General features: G+C 34.0%; 1 protein-coding gene across 3 annotated transcripts in view; it reads left to right on the forward strand.

Annotated features, from left to right (window-relative positions):
* CFAP69 (cilia and flagella associated protein 69) overlaps nt 1-13,761 on the forward strand; it is a 55,506-nt gene extending 41,745 nt beyond the window's left edge. For 2 of the 3 annotated variants that reach the window (XM_063100273.1, XM_063100275.1), the window contains 8 exons: nt 3,405-3,486; nt 5,457-5,649; nt 6,664-6,801; nt 7,429-7,505; nt 8,822-9,019; nt 10,839-10,925; nt 12,270-12,374; nt 12,926-13,103. In XM_063100273.1, the coding sequence (XP_062956343.1) occupies nt 3,405-3,486; nt 5,457-5,649; nt 6,664-6,801; nt 7,429-7,505; nt 8,822-9,019; nt 10,839-10,925; nt 12,270-12,374; nt 12,926-13,096 (1,051 nt within the window). In that variant the 3' untranslated portion in view covers nt 13,097-13,103. Of the gene's footprint in view, nt 1-3,404; nt 3,487-5,456; nt 5,650-6,663; nt 6,802-7,428; nt 7,506-8,821; nt 9,020-10,838; nt 10,926-12,269; nt 12,375-12,925; nt 13,104-13,516 lie in introns of those variants that run through there. The other variant, XM_063100272.1, reaches the window with a different exon arrangement.
* The last annotated feature ends 6,099 nt before the right edge of the window (nt 13,762-19,860 follow it).

Here is a 19,860-nt window from a genome sequence, read left to right on the forward strand (position 1 = left end):
ATAATACCAAATGTCCTTTGTAAAGTAATCTTATCTGTCACTCAAATACAGAATCACTCTTATACCTAAATTTAATTTCTTGTTTTTGTGATTCAAACCCATTTCACATTGGCCTGGTTTAGGAAAAAACACAAGCATCCACTATTACTCCCACAGTATTCTTATACTGGAAGATTGTTGAATTCCTCATTCATCTTCTCTTCAAAGAGTTGAAAACCAATTGATCAGGCATTTCCTAATCAATATTGTTTCCCAAACTTTTTAACATTCCTAAGGACAAAACTACTGCTTTTCTTAAGCATTAATTGACCAAATTTTGTCTTGGAGAAAATTACTTGAATTCCTATGTCATTAAACTCAACACATTTCGTTTGTTCTATTGGGATCTAATTTATGAGAGACATATTGCAACACATTTAGTAACAAAACTCTGATGAATATTGCTTTCCATAAGATCAAGTAACTAAATTTGCACACTGCAAATTCTCTGTTTAAATGAGAGCTAGACTATTCAGCTCTCATCTAAATACATATAACAATGGAGCTACAGCCATCTAGTTTGATTTTTATCTTAGAGAAGAGAGGCATATAGTGATAATATGATAATCTGATGTTTTTTAAGTTTCAATGGCAAACTCTTATTGACCAAAACTCTGTATTAAGCATAATTAAAAATTCAGAGGTGAGTATTGATGAGTACTGCCCTTACTATTGAGCAATATATTGGAATTCAGAAGTTGCTGCAGAAAATGTCTTAATGTCTCCTAATCCCTTCTTTATTTAATATTTCACAATCATACTAAGATAAAAATTAATAGATAATGGCTTTATTTATATGTGTCTTTTGTCAGCACCACGCTCACCCAATGAGCTAACCGGCCATCACTATATGGGATCCGAACCCGTGGCCTTGGTGTTATCAGCACCACACTCTTCCAAGTGAGCCACGGGCCAGCCCTATATGTGTCTTTTGTTATAACACAATTTCAAATCTTTTGGGTAAGAGGTAAGGTAGAAGTAACAAATAAGTAAATGAAGTATACTGTAAGTAAGTGAAGTCTATTGTATTTTTACCAAGTCCATACCTTATAGCATTCCAATTTGCTACAGAAAATGCCTCTAACAGATGTCAGAGTAGAGTTTCCTCTCCTGTTCCTGATTTGCTTTAAAATAGATTTTAAAAAATCCTAGGCATTCAGAATTATTATTTTATTAACAAATACATAATTATTTTTCTGTTATTACTAAAAATAATTAGTCCAGGGTCATCACTTACATCCTTATAGATGGCTTGTGTTTTTAAAATGCATGTTCCAAATACTTTTTTTTTAATGTGTATATAATCTTAGGTTTAATTTTTATTGAAATACAATATACATGACAAAACATAAATTATGCATGTATTATAACATATATCAAACGATTACACAAAATATACCCGTGCAGCCACCATCCTCATCAAGGTATAAGCCCTCCTTAGCCCCTTTCATCTTAAATCCCCCCTTTCCTCCCTAAGTTTAACCATCCTGATTTCTAATACTATGGATCAATTTTGTCTGTTTTTGAATTAGAGAAATCATATAGGATATATTCTTTTGTATCTGATTTCTGTTTTCATATTTGTTGAGTATAGCACTTGTTTGAATTTTTGTTTTCATGTTTGAGTTTGCTCATTTTCAGTGCAGTGTGTTATTCCATTATATGAACATACCACAAGTTATCCACTCTATTGATGAGAATTTGCCTTGTTTTTTTAGTTTGGGGCAATTCTGACTAAAACTGTAGTAAATATTTTTTGTGCTTGTCTTTTATTCTACATGTGTACATATTTCTGTTGAGTATATACCTAGAGGTAAAAATGCCAGATCACAGGATATCTGTTCAGCTTTAGGAAATTTCAGCCAAAATCTTTTCCAAAGTAGTTATATCAATTACACCTTTCCCAGTACTGTGGGGATATCTCATTGCTCCACACCCTTACCAACACATTGCATTGTCAGTATTTTTAATTATAGTTATTCTAGTGGACTTGTACTAGTGTCTCTTTGTAGTTTTAGTTTTCATATCCCTGTTACTAATAAGTTTATTCACCATTTGGATAGCCTTTTTTGTGATGTGCCTATTCAAGTCTCTTGCTCACTTTTCTATTAGATTTTTTTATGGAGATTTTTTATGGAGCTGGTCTTTTTTTTATGGAGTTCTTTGTATATCCTGGACATGAGCCCTTTTCTGTTATGTGTTTGCCAAATATATTCTGCCAGGACCAGGGAGAGCCAATGGTGTAGGTCCAGTCTGAGACTGAAGACCTGAGGACCAGGAGGAGAGCTGAAAATCTAAGTACCAGTCTGAAAGTTGACAGGCTTGAGACCCAAGAGAGTCAAATTTTTCAGTTTGAGTCTGAAGGCTTGAGTCCCAGCTCAGCAGTCAGGCAGAGAAGTTACCCCTTACTCAGCCTTTTTGTTGCATTCAGATCTTCAGTTGACTGGGTAAGTCCCACCCATATTAGGAAAGGCAATCTGCTTTACTCAGTCTACTGATTCACATGTTAATCTCATTCAGAAAAACCCTCAAAGACTCACCCAGAATAATGTTTGGTCAAATGTCTGGCTACCCCAGAGGTGCTACATAACCTACAACTATCTGAGTGGGAGGGGCCAAGCTAATGGCCTTTTATGCACCAACCTTCACCCCATTCTTACCTCCCACCCACAACCACCATCATGAAACAGACAATAGAAAAAAGGATCCCTTTTTTTCAAGTGGGAGCCATGTTTAGGAAAGAGACACAGGAAGCTGACACCAGCAGTCTTGCAGTGCCTGGGAGGAACAGAGGTTAGACTCTGTTACTATTGACCACCTCCACCACTACCACCAGCAGCAGTTTGTTCAGCCCATATTTTCTGCTGGGGGAAACAATGTAAGTAGCTCTTCAACTTCAGTCTTTTGCTGCATGTGAGCTGTACAGGCCTAAGCAGTAGGCACTTTAGGAAATGATCTCAACTGCGAACTTGAGATATAAAATCAAGAATTATCAAATGTTTGAGGTGCACCAGCACTGTGAAAGAGTGACAATAAATGGATAAACATTGAAGAAATAGTTACAAGAGCAACCAGAGGAGATCTTTAAGAAAAATTAATATTATGAAAGCAAAGGAAAATACTGCATTTGCAGAAAAGAAATAGGCATTTATGAAAAAGGGTTAATTGATATTGGTTTAAAATGGTTGAAATTAAACTATACTGATAAAATTTCTTCAAAGTTCTACTTTTTAAAGTAAAAACATTAGCTATGTGGTTTAAGGAAATGAAGAAAAATATTCTTTGAAAATGCCTTGACAGAAAGCTCTACAAATTGAGTTTAACAATAAGTGTTTGTCAAATGAATAACTTCCTTTTAATTTAAGGTGCTGCATTTTGGGATGTTATCCTTCTGAGGATTACTTTCTTGAAAAGGAAGGCATTTTTCTCCTTTTGGATTTATTGGCAGTAAGTATGTCTAAAACAATTTTAAGACAAAAGATAAATAAGTCTTTATTAACCTTTTTTAAACTTAGTACCAGATAACACTATTCTGTGAATAAATGTGCCCCCAAATCATGTTCAAATGTATTTTTTAAAACAAAATCCCTCCTGGAGATTCATAATATGCTAGCATATTAAAGGCTCTGAAAATTCCTCCAGTTAAAACATCACCTTACTTAGGTTAGTGTTTCCAAATACACGTAAGGAGAGAATTTGTTTTTTCTTTGTACTCCATCAACCTGCAGTTTGCAAAGAGCTAGATGATAGCAAAACCCATAGTCATTTGTTAAAAACTTCTAGCTTCTTCCCCTAATGTTAAAAACTAAGGGCCACATTAGACAAGGAGCAAAAATAAGCATTTTTAAAGACCAGTGTATAGTTTGGAGGAGAAGTTAAAAAGTTTAGTGTATCATGAGCCACCATTTTGCAGAATGAGCAGGAGAGAGCATACTAACACCTTTCAGTAAAGACAGTCACCATCTAGTAGCTGTGAAGGATGTAACTCCCGTGCTAGCTTCGATTCTAAGTGTGATCCACAGTCAAGATGGTATGGGAGAAAAAGTATAATTCCGTTTCAATAAAACTTTAAGAGGTATTCTCACACAGAGTTCTGGCCGTGTCTTCTCTATGATTGCCACCATTCTTGATTTTTAAACAGAATAACAAGTCTACTTTGATTTAGAAAAGGCGCTAAAATCTTTTGTGTTCCTTTACCTCTCTGAAAGAAAATTAGTCAATATCTCCATTTTCTATTTCTTCGGCTATACAACAGGGAAAACAACAGTATATACCTCATTGCACTGTTGGAGGGCTTAAATGAGTGACACATTATTGCAATGTGTTTGCTATTATGAATATTACTATTATGAATATATTTAATGTGGGTTGAACCAATCAAGTTAATTAGAAATATTCTTTAATGAAGTTTTTATGTCAACTTTAACCTTTGATATTTACCTCTTTCTCCTGAAAGTGAAGTACAGGAATTTAAAAACTCACTTCATTAAGAGTTCTACTTAATACAATTCTGCTAAAGATTCAGTATGGAATAATAATAATTTCTAATAATGGTTAAATATTATTGAGAGCTTACTATGTGCCAAGTAGTCTCATATGTATAACTCATAATAACCCTTTGCAGGTAATACTCATCTTTCATCTTATAAAAAGAAACTGATAATGCTTGCAATTCAAACAACTTTACATCTTTTGTAATGTTCTAATAGCAATATTCTATAAGAGTTCATCAACAAAAAATATTTTTCATAGAAAAATTACTGTATGAAGACTGTTGCTCTGGATGGAATTTTCTATACCTAAATTTTGGTTTGCTAAAAACTAGTTGTAGCAAAATTAAGGAAACATGTTAGATAATAAGAGAATTTCTCTTGAATGCTTAAATACTCTTATGAATGCTGATTGTCAAAAAATAAAATTACATCTCATTTTGTTTTATTTTATGTGACTATCACTTGCAGTTATCATCAGTTATTCTCTTAATAACAAAGTGATTATAGCTATTATGAATCTTTACAAACATTAATAAAATATGTAAATTGGAAAGATCCTTTAATTACAGTGAACTGTGAATAGCACTGTTGACCTTGCTCCACTTAAAATAAATGTCTTCACTTATTTTTACAAATCTCCCTTTTCTGACTCAACCAAATCAATTACATTTTTGGTCATGATATATGTTCATGACAACTTCAGAATTATACTAAATCTTTTCCTTTTAATTCTTTTTAATTTCTAATGTTTGAAAACGTACTCATTACAATAGGTATCTATTTTAACAGGAGATTGTCCTCGATTACTCTTAGACTTTGAGTTTTAAAAAAACTTACTGATAATAGTGTTTGTTTTTTTTTTTTGAAGGTAATAATTCATAATATTTATTGCAACATTTTTCCTTTTCTGTTTCCTTGCTAAAGTTGAACCAAAAAAAATTCTGTAATCTAATACTTGGAATAATGGTTGAATTTTGTGATAATCCCAAAACTGCAGCTCATGTCAATGCTTGGCGAGGGAAGAAGGATCAGACAGCTGCTAGTCTTTTAATTAAGTTGTGGAGAAAGGAAGAAAGAGAGCTAGGAGTAAAACGTGATAAAAATGGGAAAATCATTGGTAAGTGTATTTAAAGGGGATTTTTGAAAGGTACTAGGAAAGTATGAACATTTTTACCCTTTTGTCTAAAGTTCTTTTCACAATGGTTTGAAAAACATCATACATTCTGAATGATTGGAAGAAAACTAAGTAAAGCAGATTTTTATAGAATATTTTCAAGAAATGATATTTGATTATACTCTTTAACTTAAAAAATTAACAGTACTTTCTGAAGAAGTTTCTTTGGGTCACCCGCTTTCACAAATAGATTCAGTAATATTTCATTTACCAGCAAAATTTGGGGATGTAAATAGAATGCTTGAAAATAATTTTTATAGTATTTTGTGCATTTCTGTTTGTTAATGTTTATGCAATTTACTTTTTATATGAAGATATTGCTTTCTAAATAAAAGTAAACCTTCTGTTCATAAATTTTAATTACTAGATTCTAAATTAATGAGATTTACAGATTCAGAATTTATAGTTAATTTACATATTCTGTGATGTTACATTACAGTTTTTAAAACTTTAAAGATTCTTATAGTTTCATCTGAACTGTTAGTGTTGTTTATGCTTAAATGCAAATACTTCCCTTTCTGATGATTTCTAGCTTTAATCTATTTTTATTATTTCTGAGTTTTGATCTATAACATCATAAAATATTTCATATTTATAGCATAATGTAAAGAAATCAAAAGCAAACGAGGTTACATCGTTAAACTGACATTATTCAATTTCTGGACCTTAAAATTTTTAAAGTTATTTACATAAAAGTTTCACTTTTAAAAAGTAATTTTGTAAAATTTTTGTATTTTACAGAAATAATAAAAAAGAAAGCTTTCAGTTTTGCCACAAAGTGAAGAAGAAATTACTGATTATTTACGCTTTCAAAAGAATAACCATGTACAAGGCACTATTTTACTGTTATAATAATCTTATATATTTTGTTATATAGACTAAAATCTCAAAATTAAGAATTTATTTACTACAGTTTTTATCTGTTTCTTCTATGTTCTCATGATATACAATGATTAGATACAAAGAAACCTCTATTTACTAGTTTTCAAGAAGAGCAAAAAGTCATGCCACTGCCTGCTAACTGCCCAACTATTGCAGTTATGGATGTTGCCGAGAATATCAGAGCAAAAATTTATGCTGTATTGGGCAAACTCGGTAAGAAGCTGCTTCTCAAATTCATAAGAGCCTCTCTGTTTGCTAAGCTTGCACACTGATTTTGCTTTGGAGTTCAATTTTCAAACATGTTGAACAAAAAGTTCATCATGGAGTTCAATAAAAAGTTACGATGAACAGATAAATACTTATTCCATTGTTACCCTAATGTCCAGGCTGTACCCCTGTCCAATTAAATCAGAACCTCTGAGTGTGGGGCCCAGGCATCAGTATTTTTTAAGTCTCTCCAGACAATCCCAGTGTGCATCCAGGATTAAGGGCTGTTAGTTTACGTTTTTAGGTATAAACACTAGCATTCTAAATCAACTGAGTTTTTTTAAGTTTTTGTGTCCTATTAAGGAAAAAGTCCTCAAACACTTCAGTTTCTGAAGGTAAGATATCATTGTCTGACCACAACACAGAAAGAAAGATTCCTCTTCTAATGACTTAATAAGGATGACCTAGCAGAGGTTTGCTATAGGAAGCCAGAAACTCACAGAAATAACTTTCATAAATCAAGATGAAATCAAAAGTTACTATTTGCATTTGTTTTTATGATAGATATGAGTATATGCCTCTTGGAATCACTTGCTTTTTTAAAGTAATTCTCTCTTTATAAAATTTGTTTAGATTTTGAAAATTTACCTGGACTATCTGCTGAAGATTTTGTCACCCTCTGCATCATACATAGATATCTTGATTTTAAAGTAAGTACCTTTTCAATGATCTTGTTATTAAAATCTACTATGGCAGGGCCGGCCCTGTGGTGCACTCGGGAGCGCAGTGGCGCTCCCGCCGTGGGTTCGGATCCTATATAGGAATGGCCAGTGCGCTCACTGGCTGAGCGTGGTGCGGGCGACACCAAGCCAAGGGTTGCAATCCCCTTACCAGTCACAAAAAGACAAAAAAAAAAAAAAATCTAGTATGGCAGAAAATCACTCGAGAAATAAAAGATCTATTCACAGTTGTGAGCAATCATCCACATATTGCATAGTTCTTGTTTTCCATTTTGTATCTGATTCTGTTAAAGAAGCGTATCACTAATTGATTAAGTATTTTTCATGGCATAAGATTTTATCCAAATATTAGTTTATAAAAGAAGATAGATGTAACTGACACAGAGCTATTCAGAAGCCTAAAAGAATTTTTTAAATATAATTTTTTCCCTTTGGAGAGCATTAGGAGATAAATTTAAATAAATTAAATAATTAAAATGAATGACTAATGCTTATTAAAGTATTATTTTTATCATTAATTATTCTATGATCAAACTCAATTAAAAGATATTAGGTTGCTTACCTTGCTAGTTATATTTTTGTCCATAAATAAATTCTTTTGAAGTTTCAGAAAAGTCTATTTAAGTAGACACTCTCCTTCTACTAATATCAGTACTATGTATTTGAAAGTAGTAAATGAATAAACTTCTATTCTCAAATGAAAACAAAGCTGAATTTTATCCCTATCCTAGATATATAAATTTTCCTTAATTTTAAAATACTCAAGCACATTAATTTCTAGACAACCCAGAATATGACATGGAGCTATTAGCATGATGGAACCATGCAGTTAGAAGTTTGAGATTCAATTATAATTTGCCTTAGCTAGAAAGTGAGGGGCAGGGCCCTATTTCTCGGTGTGGATAGGTTCTAGGGTCCCACGAATCCCCATGTTCATTTTCCTACAAGTTCATCTTGACCTAATCTTCAATATAGGGCTTTAAGGAGGAAAGCAGCAATACTTCAGAAAGGTGAGATTTAAACAGCAGTTTCTTCAGCTGTGAAAACAATAGTAACAATAAACCTGAGGGCAGTGATGATGGCAGTGCACCAGGCATACATAGTGGAGCCTCACCAACATACACCTTATCATTGAAGAATCATTTCCAGTGCTCTTAACTTATTCCCAAGAAGTAAGTTTGGAAGAGCTTAAATGTTAACAGAAGTGATCACCCACACAAAGCATTACCTGAAATTGTATCATTTATTTTTGGATAGTTTAATTTTGTTAAACTTTCTTATAACAGATTGGAGAAATATGGAATGAAATATGTGAAGAAATAAAATTGGAAAAGTTAAGACCAGTCACTACAGATAAAAATTTTTTGGAATCTATTACAACAGCATCAGAAAATATTGGAAAGATGGTTGTTTCTCTTCAAAGTGAGATGATTGAAAGCCAAGCACGCCAAGATGTGCAAAATGAACAAAAAGTATATGCAAAAGTAAGCCACAGATACTATTGAGGCACAAGATATTATTTTCAATGTATAAAATAGTTGAAGTTATCCATAGGATATATTTGTCTTACTTGTGAATGTTTCAGTCTTGAGTTATTTTGTGGGTTTTTTTTTTTCTTATAGTTATTTTCAGTGTCTTCATGCATTTTTAAAAGAAATCCATGGAGTTAGGACCTTGAGATTCAATTACAATATTCATTGTTGTTTTATGGCATTGTAATTTGATTTTTACAGTCTTACATTTTTAAAAGGTAAAGCGATACCTGAGACACTTCAATTTTTTGAAATGCCAAACAGGGTTGCAAAAATTGTGGCCTATCTAAATGTATACATTTAACAAATTCTATCTGACAAATGGTATATTTCTGTAACTACATGCCTAACTTCACTGAGAGATAAAATTGGCCCCTATTTTTCATTCCGTGATAGGCCCATACTGGTATGCCAACCACAAGCATTTTGATCAATCAGCTTCATTTTCACCTCAGTGCCAAAACACTTACTATAAGCATTCTGTAAATCCAGAGATAAACTGGTCTCTGACCTTAGCTAATCAAAAAGCCTATCAGGAAAATATCAGCCATTTTCCTAAAACTTTACACAGGTGGGAAACTAAATGCATCATTTATTTTTGAGCAAATAGTTTAACTAGGTATTTAATTAACTTGTCCACAGATACAAAGATGATGTGGATTCCCCACTTCAGTTTTGTGATCCTTTATGACTACAATTAAATATTTAAAACTCTTTAAGGTGATTTCCAAAGTATTTTCTATTGCCTACTCATTTCACATAGACTATTAAATGTTTACATCTTCTGTGTGCATCTACTTATGAATTCTATTCCATTCCTTGAAAGTCTTGCTTGCTAAGAGTTTTTATTGCATGGGTGCTGCCATTTAATCCATTTGTTTGCTTGAAGTAGGGCAGCACAATTAGAACTTCTGCTGACTCTTTTATCTTTAGTTCCGTCGAATGTCTGTTGTGTTGACTATTGTTGATTTGTTGATTATTGTTGGTTTGTTATAGTTCTGACCCACTTGCTTTTTAGCAATTGTTTAATTAAATATTCTTAGATTCATAATTCAAGCTTAATATGGTATGTTAATGCCAACCATGTATCCTCTGATTATATATTTAGTGAACAGCCTGTTGAGAACTATAGACTTTGCAGTTTGTTAATAGTTACCTCCCCACTGTGCATCACCACAAACTCAGCAGATTCACAAAATTGCTTGTCTTGCTGAAGTCATAAGTTAGAAGTACTTTTACCAATACAATTTTGTATAAACCATTATCAGTGGCCAGCAGGAATCTCTTTTCATTTTCTCTTGTGAATTTGCTGTTAAGTTATTTAAGTAGCTTGTTCTGGATTATAATCTGTCTTCACAAGTGGGAATTATGTAAAACAATTAGTCTTGCTGAGAATGATTATTGTCATAAAAATAGCAGTTTTGCATTACATTTCATGGAAAGCAGTTCAAACCTTAGCAACATAATGATCAAAAGGTTGACTACAGTAATCCTTTTGCTGGTCAGCATTAAAATTTACCTTAGCAAAAGGTAAGTGCTTCCTAATTGGTAAAGGGCCACAAAAAAATGATTACATTGTATAATGTTGAATATACTAGTTATCCTGATTTCAGCATCACATATTACACATAGGTATTGATATTCAGCACTGTACCCCACAGATATGTACAATCGATTATGTTTCAATAAATTTTTTTTAAAAAGAATAGTTTTTCAAGCCCTTTGGCATTCTTTCATGGAAACTGAAACTCTTAATTCTTTCTCATTTCAGATTCAAGCCACACATAAGCAAAGAGAACTGGGTAATAAATCATGGGAAAATTTCTTGGCTAGAACATCAAATGCTAAAATGTTAAAGGTAGGATTTTTAAAATATTACAGTATCTACAACAAATAACCAATTCTTATAGACAGACTTTTTTAGGAATGAATATTCATTTTATTCTCTTTTTTTCTGATGACCTTTCTGTAGAATACTAACATTATTAGATCCTCATATGCAATTTAGCGTGATAATTGTAACTGCATTTTCACAGTTACAATAATATGTCACTTTGAGTTTCATTTGGTTTAGCAGAGGAAAGCAAGGGTGGTGTTCTTGGCCTATGTAAAGCAGGAGATGATGGTTAGCCAGGAAGGGGCAGGAGAAACGTGCCCTGCTTTCCATTCTGAACTTTCTTATTCATTGATTTCTTTTCTGTAAGAAGCAGAGTGAGGAAAAGAAAAAGCAACTATTCTGTATTACCTTCTCTCCCAAAGGTTCTTCCTCTCTGTGATCACCAACAGAAATATATTAAAGCTTAAATGGGAATTTGAGATAAATAACCCTTTGGAAAAAATGTGATAAGTTGCTTCAGCTATGCACTAGAAACTAATCTAAAAAGTTTATAATGCTAATTGTTCACTTAAAATATGTGAGAAGCACAATAAATTTCCAAAATTTCATTACTTTTCCCCATCTTTTCCATTAACACCCTAGATGTACTTTTACCTGTTACAGTTCTTCCTCTATATATGAAATTGTTAAATGTTGAGTTAGTCCATGAAAATAGTTGAACCATATTAAGATAGAAAAGCCAAAATTAAGAACAAGCTCACTCAAAGTACCAAGTATCCCCCTTTTCACTAAAAGTTCTTCCGTACTCTACTTAACAAAAATCCTCATAATTGCCTGTATTTTTAAGGAATAGTTAATGAAAATCAGCTTATTCCCTACAGATCATTTGTTACATCACATTTTACCTGCTTAGTGCCTCAGATATTGAGCTTGAATATAACTGCAGCGAATTATATAATTTATATTATCCTGAATGTTTACATTTAAGTATACAGAATTAGTATTTAATTTATGTAACATATTTTATAATATGCATCACTTGATATAAATTTAGTAGCTTATTATGTGCTAAAAATTGAACCTGATTTCCTCAGGACCTACTTTACTCCTTGGTCATATATGACCAGTACCTCTGGAAATCTCCAAAATATTTTTAGGTGATTGGTGTCTTCAGTACACAAAGGATCTAACTTTCTAAGAACTTTCTTCTCAGTCTAAATGAGTAAATGCAGGTTCCAGAGCTAACTAATATCCAAAGCATAAGCCAGACACAATTAAATGTACTTTGTATCTTTATTATGAGTGCCATAGTTAATGCTTATATAATAATTAATATTATTTTCTTTCTAATTTAAAAATCTTCAGAAAGCAAAAAGGCTTCAAGAAAAAGCTATAGAATCCTCTAGATATAAAGAGCGACCACAAAATGCAATATTTCATCAAACAGATATTAAAGGCCTTCACACAACAGTAAGATTATTTTTCTCCATAATTTTTTCTTAATAGATATTAAATTTAGGTCCCCCAAAATGTCATTTCTGTGGGGTTTTCATATCATATTTTTTCTTTGTGCCATCCAAATTTCACTTTGTTAAGGCATATTTATCTCCAAGGTACATCCATCCTTGCTCAGTGCTGGTTTAGAGCAGACCCAGCCCTCCAGGATTCCCCCCAAACTGCTACAAACATTATTCAGTATGTATCTTTACATGTCTTTGACAGAAAATATACAGTGCCTCCTTTGGCTGGCAAGGACATCCAGGCCATCTGCCAGTGTTTCCAGGTATCTTCTGCTGGACATAATTTTCCCCCGGCTATAAGGCTGATAAGCAATAGAAATATAATTCAGACCCACTTTCCCTGGCTCCAAAGCCCTTATCTTTCCATTATGCCATGCTGCCTCCTAGTTTCTCATATGTACATTTTGTATCTTTTCCAGAGTAAGCTGAAATATAAATGGGTTTTTCTCTTATTGAAAAATGTTGTAATTGGACTCATATATTTACCTTTTGCTTTTTTAGGTGCCCTCTGGTCGGGTAGTAACAGTGGAAAGCACTCCTGCTCGATTAGTGGGAGGACCTCTGGCTGATACAGATATTGCTCTTAAAAAACTGCCTGTTCGAGGAGGAGCCTTGCAGAGGGTAAAAACAGTTAAAACTGTGGATGAGCCAAAAAAGAGTGTTCCTACGTAGTATACTCTAGAGATATTTTGAAGTAAATTCTGCTTATAATTTTTTAGCTAAATATCTTTATATAAAATATAAAGCAAATAGTCAGAATAAATATTTTAGTAAAATAATTATAAAAATAAAAATAAGGACATATAATTTATTTTTATTGAAAACAACATATAATATCAGAAGAGTTGTCATCAATTTCTTTGGAAAGACTACTAATTCTCTTAACTGAAATTGGAAAACATAGTGTATCGGTAGGATTCTTTTGGTCGCATGTGAACTATTCCAACTAGATTAAGTCAAAAAAATTTTTTTACAAGCTCCGTATCTATCAAATCTAGAAGTAATTTAGACCACAGACATTGTTTGATCTAGGAACTGAAACTGTGTAGTAGGATCTTCTTTCCTAGTAGCTCCTGGCTTACATTCTCTCAGGTTCACATCCAGCAGAGAAGAGTCTCAACAGTTTTTACAACGGCCTCTGCATCTTGAGACCCCTGATTGGCCACATGCCCATTCCTGAGCCATTCACCATAACTTTAGCCAGATCTGAGTACTGCCTATTCCTGGAGCCAGAAGCAGGCCAGCCCTATCCAAAGCATATGGATGGAGTGGGGAATCGGGGTATTGTACTATATCAGAAGTATGTGTGAATACTGGGCAGCAAAATAAACATTAACTGTGCAATAGATATGTTGGTCAAAGTAAAATAAGTTATCTCTGCTATAAAAAGCAAATGTTAGTCATGAGCTAAACAGCAAAAATAAAAAAATAAAAATACAGATGATTTTACTCTTAATATTTAAATATGCAAAGCAAACTCTAAAAATACTTCTCTTCTTTAATGGGAAGGGAAAGGGAGAGTGGGGGAAGTGATTTCTCTCCTTTGGTTGTAGAGGTGTCTTGCTAAAGAATAGGAGGTAGATGCCTTAATGCTGGATGTAGAGCAAAGTGTCTGTGTCCCTGGTTGCCATTATGAGATTTCCATCTCCTGTCTTTATTCCTATCAAACCCCTCCTCCAGCCAGGAAGCCACAAAATTGAGTTCTCATCCAGGGCTAGAAGAGACAAGGACCTATTTTCTTAGGAAAATAAACTGGAATTAGAGTCTTGATCCTAGGTCCATAGGATTCCCTCAGCAGTATTCTAGTAAATGTATAACAACCAGCTCTCCATGGGGGAAAAGCCCTGATTTGTAGCATTTGCCAATTTGTATGGTGTAAATACTCTCACAATGACCAATTTCAAGCTAATAACAGGATGTCATTTAATGTCAAAAGATGCATACGTTCCATTTTCATTATTAGGTAAGAGCAGGCTCCATCACCCCACGGGCCACCTTCTCCCAGCTCCTCTATCCTCCTCCTCTTTCTCCCCTAACACATTTCTCTAGGAATTTTTCGTTATCCTGTCTGTGAGGATAGTAGCATCTTCAACGAGGGGAGAAGCTGCAGCTGTTGTTACTGTTCTTTTTTTTTTTAATTGTAATTAATTATACATATTTGTGGGGTACAGAGTTGAATATCAATACCTATATACAATGCGTGATGATCAAATCAGGATAATTAGCATATTCTACATTACAAAATGTAATCATTTATCTGTGATGAGGATATTCGATTTCATCTCTTCTAGCCATTTGATAACATGTAAGTTAATGTTAATTATAGCTCGACTGTGCATCAATAGAACTTATTTATCCTAACTAGTTGTTCGTGTCCATTAAGAATGTCTCAGTATCCCCCCTCCCCTGCCCCCTTTCTCACTTCTAGTAATCACAGTTCTGTTCTCTCTTTCTGAAAGTTCAACCTATTATTGTGATTGCTCTTCCTTCCTTCTTTCTTTTTTTCTTACTTATTTATTTATATTTCAGTTCCCACTTATGAGTGAGGACATGCAGCTTATTCTTTCTGTGCCTGGCTTATTTCACTTAACATAATTTTCTCCAAGCTCATCCATGCTGCTGCAAATGGCAGAATTTAATTCTTTTTTAAGGCTGAGTAATATTTCATTGTTTATATATACCACATTTTCCCATGCAGTCATCATCAATGGACATTTAGGTTGGTTCCACATCTTGACTATTGTAAATAGAGCTGTGACAAACAGGGGAGTGCAGGTATCCCTTCAACATGATGATTTCCATTCCTTTGGGTATATACCCAGTAGTGGGATTGCTGGATCATATGTAGTTCTATCTGCAGTTGTTTGAGAAGCCTTCATACTGTTTTCCATAATAGCTGTACTAATTTACAGTCCCACCAACAGTCTATAAGGGTTTCTTTCCCTTTCTCCACATCCTCACCAGCATTTGTTATTCTCTTTTTTATAATAACCACTCTAACTAGAGTGAGATGAGATCTCAATATGGTTTTGATTTGCATCTCTCTGATGATTAGAGATGTTGAGCATTTTTTCATGTACTAGTTGGACATTTGTGTGTCCTCTTTTGAGAAATATCTATTTAGCTCCTTTGTCCATTTTAAATTAGATTGTTTGTTTTTTTACTATTGAGTTGTTTGCCTTCCTTATATACTCTGGATATTAATCCCTTGTCAGATGCATAGTTTGCAAATATTTTTACCCATTCTATAGGTTGTCTTTTCACTCCATTCATTGTTTTGTTTCCTTTGCTGTGCAGAAGGTTTTTAATTTAATATAATCCCATTTGTTTATTTTTTTCTTTTGTTGCCTATGCTTTGAGGTCTTACTCATAAAGTTTTTGTCCACTTCTACATCCTGATGTGTTTCTCCTGTGTTTTCCTGTGAGAGTTTTATAGTTTCAGGTATTACATTTAAGTTTTCAATCCATTTTGAGTTGATTTTGGTATATGTCGAGTGATAAAGGTCTACTTTCATTGTTCTACATGGGGATATCCAGTTTCACCCATTTATTGAAGAGACAATCCTTTCTCCAATGTATGTTCTTGGTGCCTTTTTCAAAGATGAGTTGGCTGTAAGTACATGGATTGATTTCCGGGTTCTCTATTCTGTTCTGTTGGTACCTGTGTCTGTTTTTATGCAGTACCATGCTGTTTTACTATAGCTTTGCAGAATAATTTGAAGTCAAGTAGTGTAATGCCTCTGGCTTTTTTGTTTTGTTTTGTTTTGTTTTGTTAGGGGTTGCTTTCGCTATTTGGGGTCTTTTGATGTTCCATATGAATGTTAGGATTGTTTTTGCTATTTTTGTGAAGAGTGCAATGATATTTTGATGGGGATTACATTGAAATCTGTAGATCACTTTGGGTAGTATGGACATTTTCACAACATTAATTCTTCCAATCCATGAATGTGGAATGTCTTTCCATCTTTTGGTGTCCTCTTTAATTTCTTTAATCAGTGTTTTGTGCTTATTATAGAGATCTTTCACCTCCTTGGTTAAATTTATTCCTAGGTATTTAATTTTTTTGGTAGCTATTATAAATGTGATTACTTTATCTTTTTCTTCTAGTTTGTTGTTTGTATATAAAAACGCTACTGATTTTTGTATATTGATTTTATATCCTGCAACTTTACTGAACTTTTTTATCAGCTCTAAGAGCTTTTTGGTGGGGCCTTTCAGTTTTTCTATATATAGGTTCATGTCCTCTGCAAACAGACAATTTGACTTGGTCTTTTTTAATTTGGATGTCATTTATTTCTTTCTCTTGCTTGATTGCTCTGGCTAGTACTTCCAATACTAGTTTAAATAGGGGTGGTGAGAGTGAGTGTTTTTGTCTTGTTCCTGTTCTTAAAGAGAAAGCTTTCAAGACCACACGTAGCCAAAGCAATGCTGAGCAAAAAAAATACAGCTGGAGGCATAACACTACCTGACTTTAAGCTATACTACAAAGCTATAATAACCAAAACAGTATGGTACTGGCATAAAAACAGACACACTGATCAATGGAGTAGAATAGAGAATCCAGAAATCAACCCACACACTTACTGCCATCTGATCTTTGACAAAGGCACCAAGCCTATTCACTGGGGAAGGGACTGCCTCTTCAGCAAATGGTGCTGGAATAACTGGATATCCATATGCAGGAGAATGAAACTAGACCCATACCTCTCACCATATACTAAAATCAACTCAAAATGGATTAAGGATTTAAATATACACCCTGAAACAATAAAACTTCTTAAAGAAAACAAAGAAGAAACACTTCAGGAAATAGGACTGGGCACAGACTTCATGAATACGACCCCAAAAGCACGGGCAACCAAACGAAAAATAAACAAATGGGATTATATCAAACTAAAAAGCTTCTGCACAGCAAAAGAAACAATTAACAGAGTTAAAAGACAACCAAAGAGTGGGAGAAAATATTTGCAAAATATACATCTGACAAAGGATTAATATCCAGAATATATAAGGAACTCAAACAACTATACAAGAAAAAAACAAGCAACCCAATTAAAAAATGGGCAAAAGAGCTAAGTAGGCATTTCTCTAAGGAAGATATACAAATGGCCAACAGACATATGAAAAAATGCTCCACATCACTCAGCATCCAGGAAATGCAAATCAAAACTACACTGAGATACCATCTAACCCCAGTTAGGATGGCTAAAATCCAAAAGACTCTGAACGATAAATGCTGGCGAGGTTGCGGAGAAAAAGGAACTCTCATACATTGTTGGTGGGACTGCAAAATGGTGCAGCCTCTATGGAAAATGGTATGGAGGTTCCTCAAACAATTGCAGATAGATCTACCATACGACCCAGCTATCCCACTGTTGGGAATATACCCAGAGGAATGGAAATCATCAAGTCGAAGGTATACCTGTTCCCCAATGTTCATCGCAGCACTCTTTACAATAGCTAAGAGCTGGAACCAGCCCAAATGCCCATCATCAGATGAGTGGATACGGAAAATGTGGTACATCTACACAATGGAATACTACTCAGCTATAAAAACGAATGTAATACTGCCATTTGCAACAACATGGATGGACCTTGAGAGAATTATATTAAGTGAAATAAGTCAGGCACAGAAAGAGAAATACCACATGTTCTCACTGATTGGTGGGAGATAAAATTAATATATAAATTCACACACACACACACACACACACAAAAAAAACGGGTTGGGGGGGGAAGAAGATATAACAACCACAATTACTTGAAGTTGATATGACAAGCAAACAGAGGGGACATTGGTGGTGGGGAGGGGGGAGGGAGGAGGGAAGGAGGTTTTGGTGAGGGGCAACAATAATCAGCCACAATGTAGATCAACAAAATAAAATTTTTAAAAAGAAAGAGAGAGAGAAAGCTTTCAGCTTTACCCCTTTCAGCATAATGTTGGAGGTGAGTTTGTCATATGGCTTTATTGTGTTGAGGTACTTTCCTTCTGTACCTAATTTGTTGAGAGTTTTTACCAGGAAGGGATGTTGAATTTTCAAATACTTTTTCTGCATTTATTGAGGTGAGCATATGGTTTTTTCCTCGATTTTGTTGGTGTGGTGTATCACATTTATTGATTTGGATATGTTGAACCATTCTTACATCCCTGGAATGAATTCCACTTGATCGTGGTGTGTAATCTTTTTGATGTGCTGTTGAATTCTGTTTGCTAATATTTTGTTGAGAATTTTTACATCTATATTCATCAAGGATATTGGCCTGTAGTTTTCTTTTTTTGTTGTATCTTTGTCTGATTTTGTTATCAGGGTGATGCTGGCCTCACAGAATGAGTTTGGGAGAATGGCCTGTGTTTTGATTTTTTGGAATAGTTTGAAAAAGATTACTATTAATTCTTCTTTTAAAGTTTGGTAGAATTAAACAGTGAAGTCATCCAGTCCTGGGTTTTCTTTGTTGGGAGATTGCTGATTACTGATTCAATCTCATTGCTCATTGTAGTCGATTGAATTATGTCCCCCCAAAACTCACTGAAGCTTGAATTGTGTCCCCCAAGTTTTATGTATTAGAAACTTGGCCCCACTGTGACTGTTAAGAGGGTTGGATTCCTATTATGGTAATTGAAAGGTGGAGCTTTGAAGAAGTGATCAAATTGTAGGACCACGCAGTAGTGAATAAATTAATAATGGCAGTCAGGGGCATGGTTCGGAGAGCTTTAAAAGAAGAGAGAGGAGAGTCTGTCTGTCTCTTGCTCTCTCTATTTCCACCATCTTGCAGTGTGAGATCCCTGGGTCACTTTTGTCACCACCAGATGGACTTTGGACTTTCCAGCCTCAGAAACTGTAAGCAATAAATTTTGTTTTTCTTTATAATTCATCCAGTTTCAGGTATTTTGTTATAAGCAACAGAATTGGACTAATACTCTCATTATTGGTCTCTTCAAGTTTTCTGTTTCTTTTTGGTTCAGTCTTGGTAGTTTTTATGTGTCCAGAAATTTATCCATTTTCTCCAGATTTCAAATTTGTTGGCATGTAATTGTTCATAATAGTCTGTGATGATTCCTCACATTTCTATGATATCAGTTGTAATGTCTCCTTTTTCGTTTCTGGTTTTTTGTTATTTGCGTCTTCTCCTTTTTTTAGTTAGTCTAGCTAATGGTTTGTCTATTTTGTTTATCTTCTCAGAAAACCAACTTTTTGTTTCATTGATCTTTTGTATCATTTTGGGGGGGTCTCTATTTCATTTAGTTTTGCTTTGATCTTAATTTTTTCTTTCTGTCTACTAATTGTGGGATTGAATAGTTCTTGCTTCTCTAGTTCTTCGAGGTGTACTGTTAGGTTGTTTAATTGAAATCTTTCTATTCTTTTGACATAAGCGCTTATTGCAATAAACTTCCCCCTCAGTACTGCTTTTGCAGTATCCCACAGGTTTTGGTATGA

Source organism: Cynocephalus volans, chromosome 6 (assembly GCF_027409185.1).
Source record: "Cynocephalus volans isolate mCynVol1 chromosome 6, mCynVol1.pri, whole genome shotgun sequence".
NCBI classification, from domain to species: domain Eukaryota; kingdom Metazoa; phylum Chordata; class Mammalia; order Dermoptera; family Cynocephalidae; genus Cynocephalus; species Cynocephalus volans.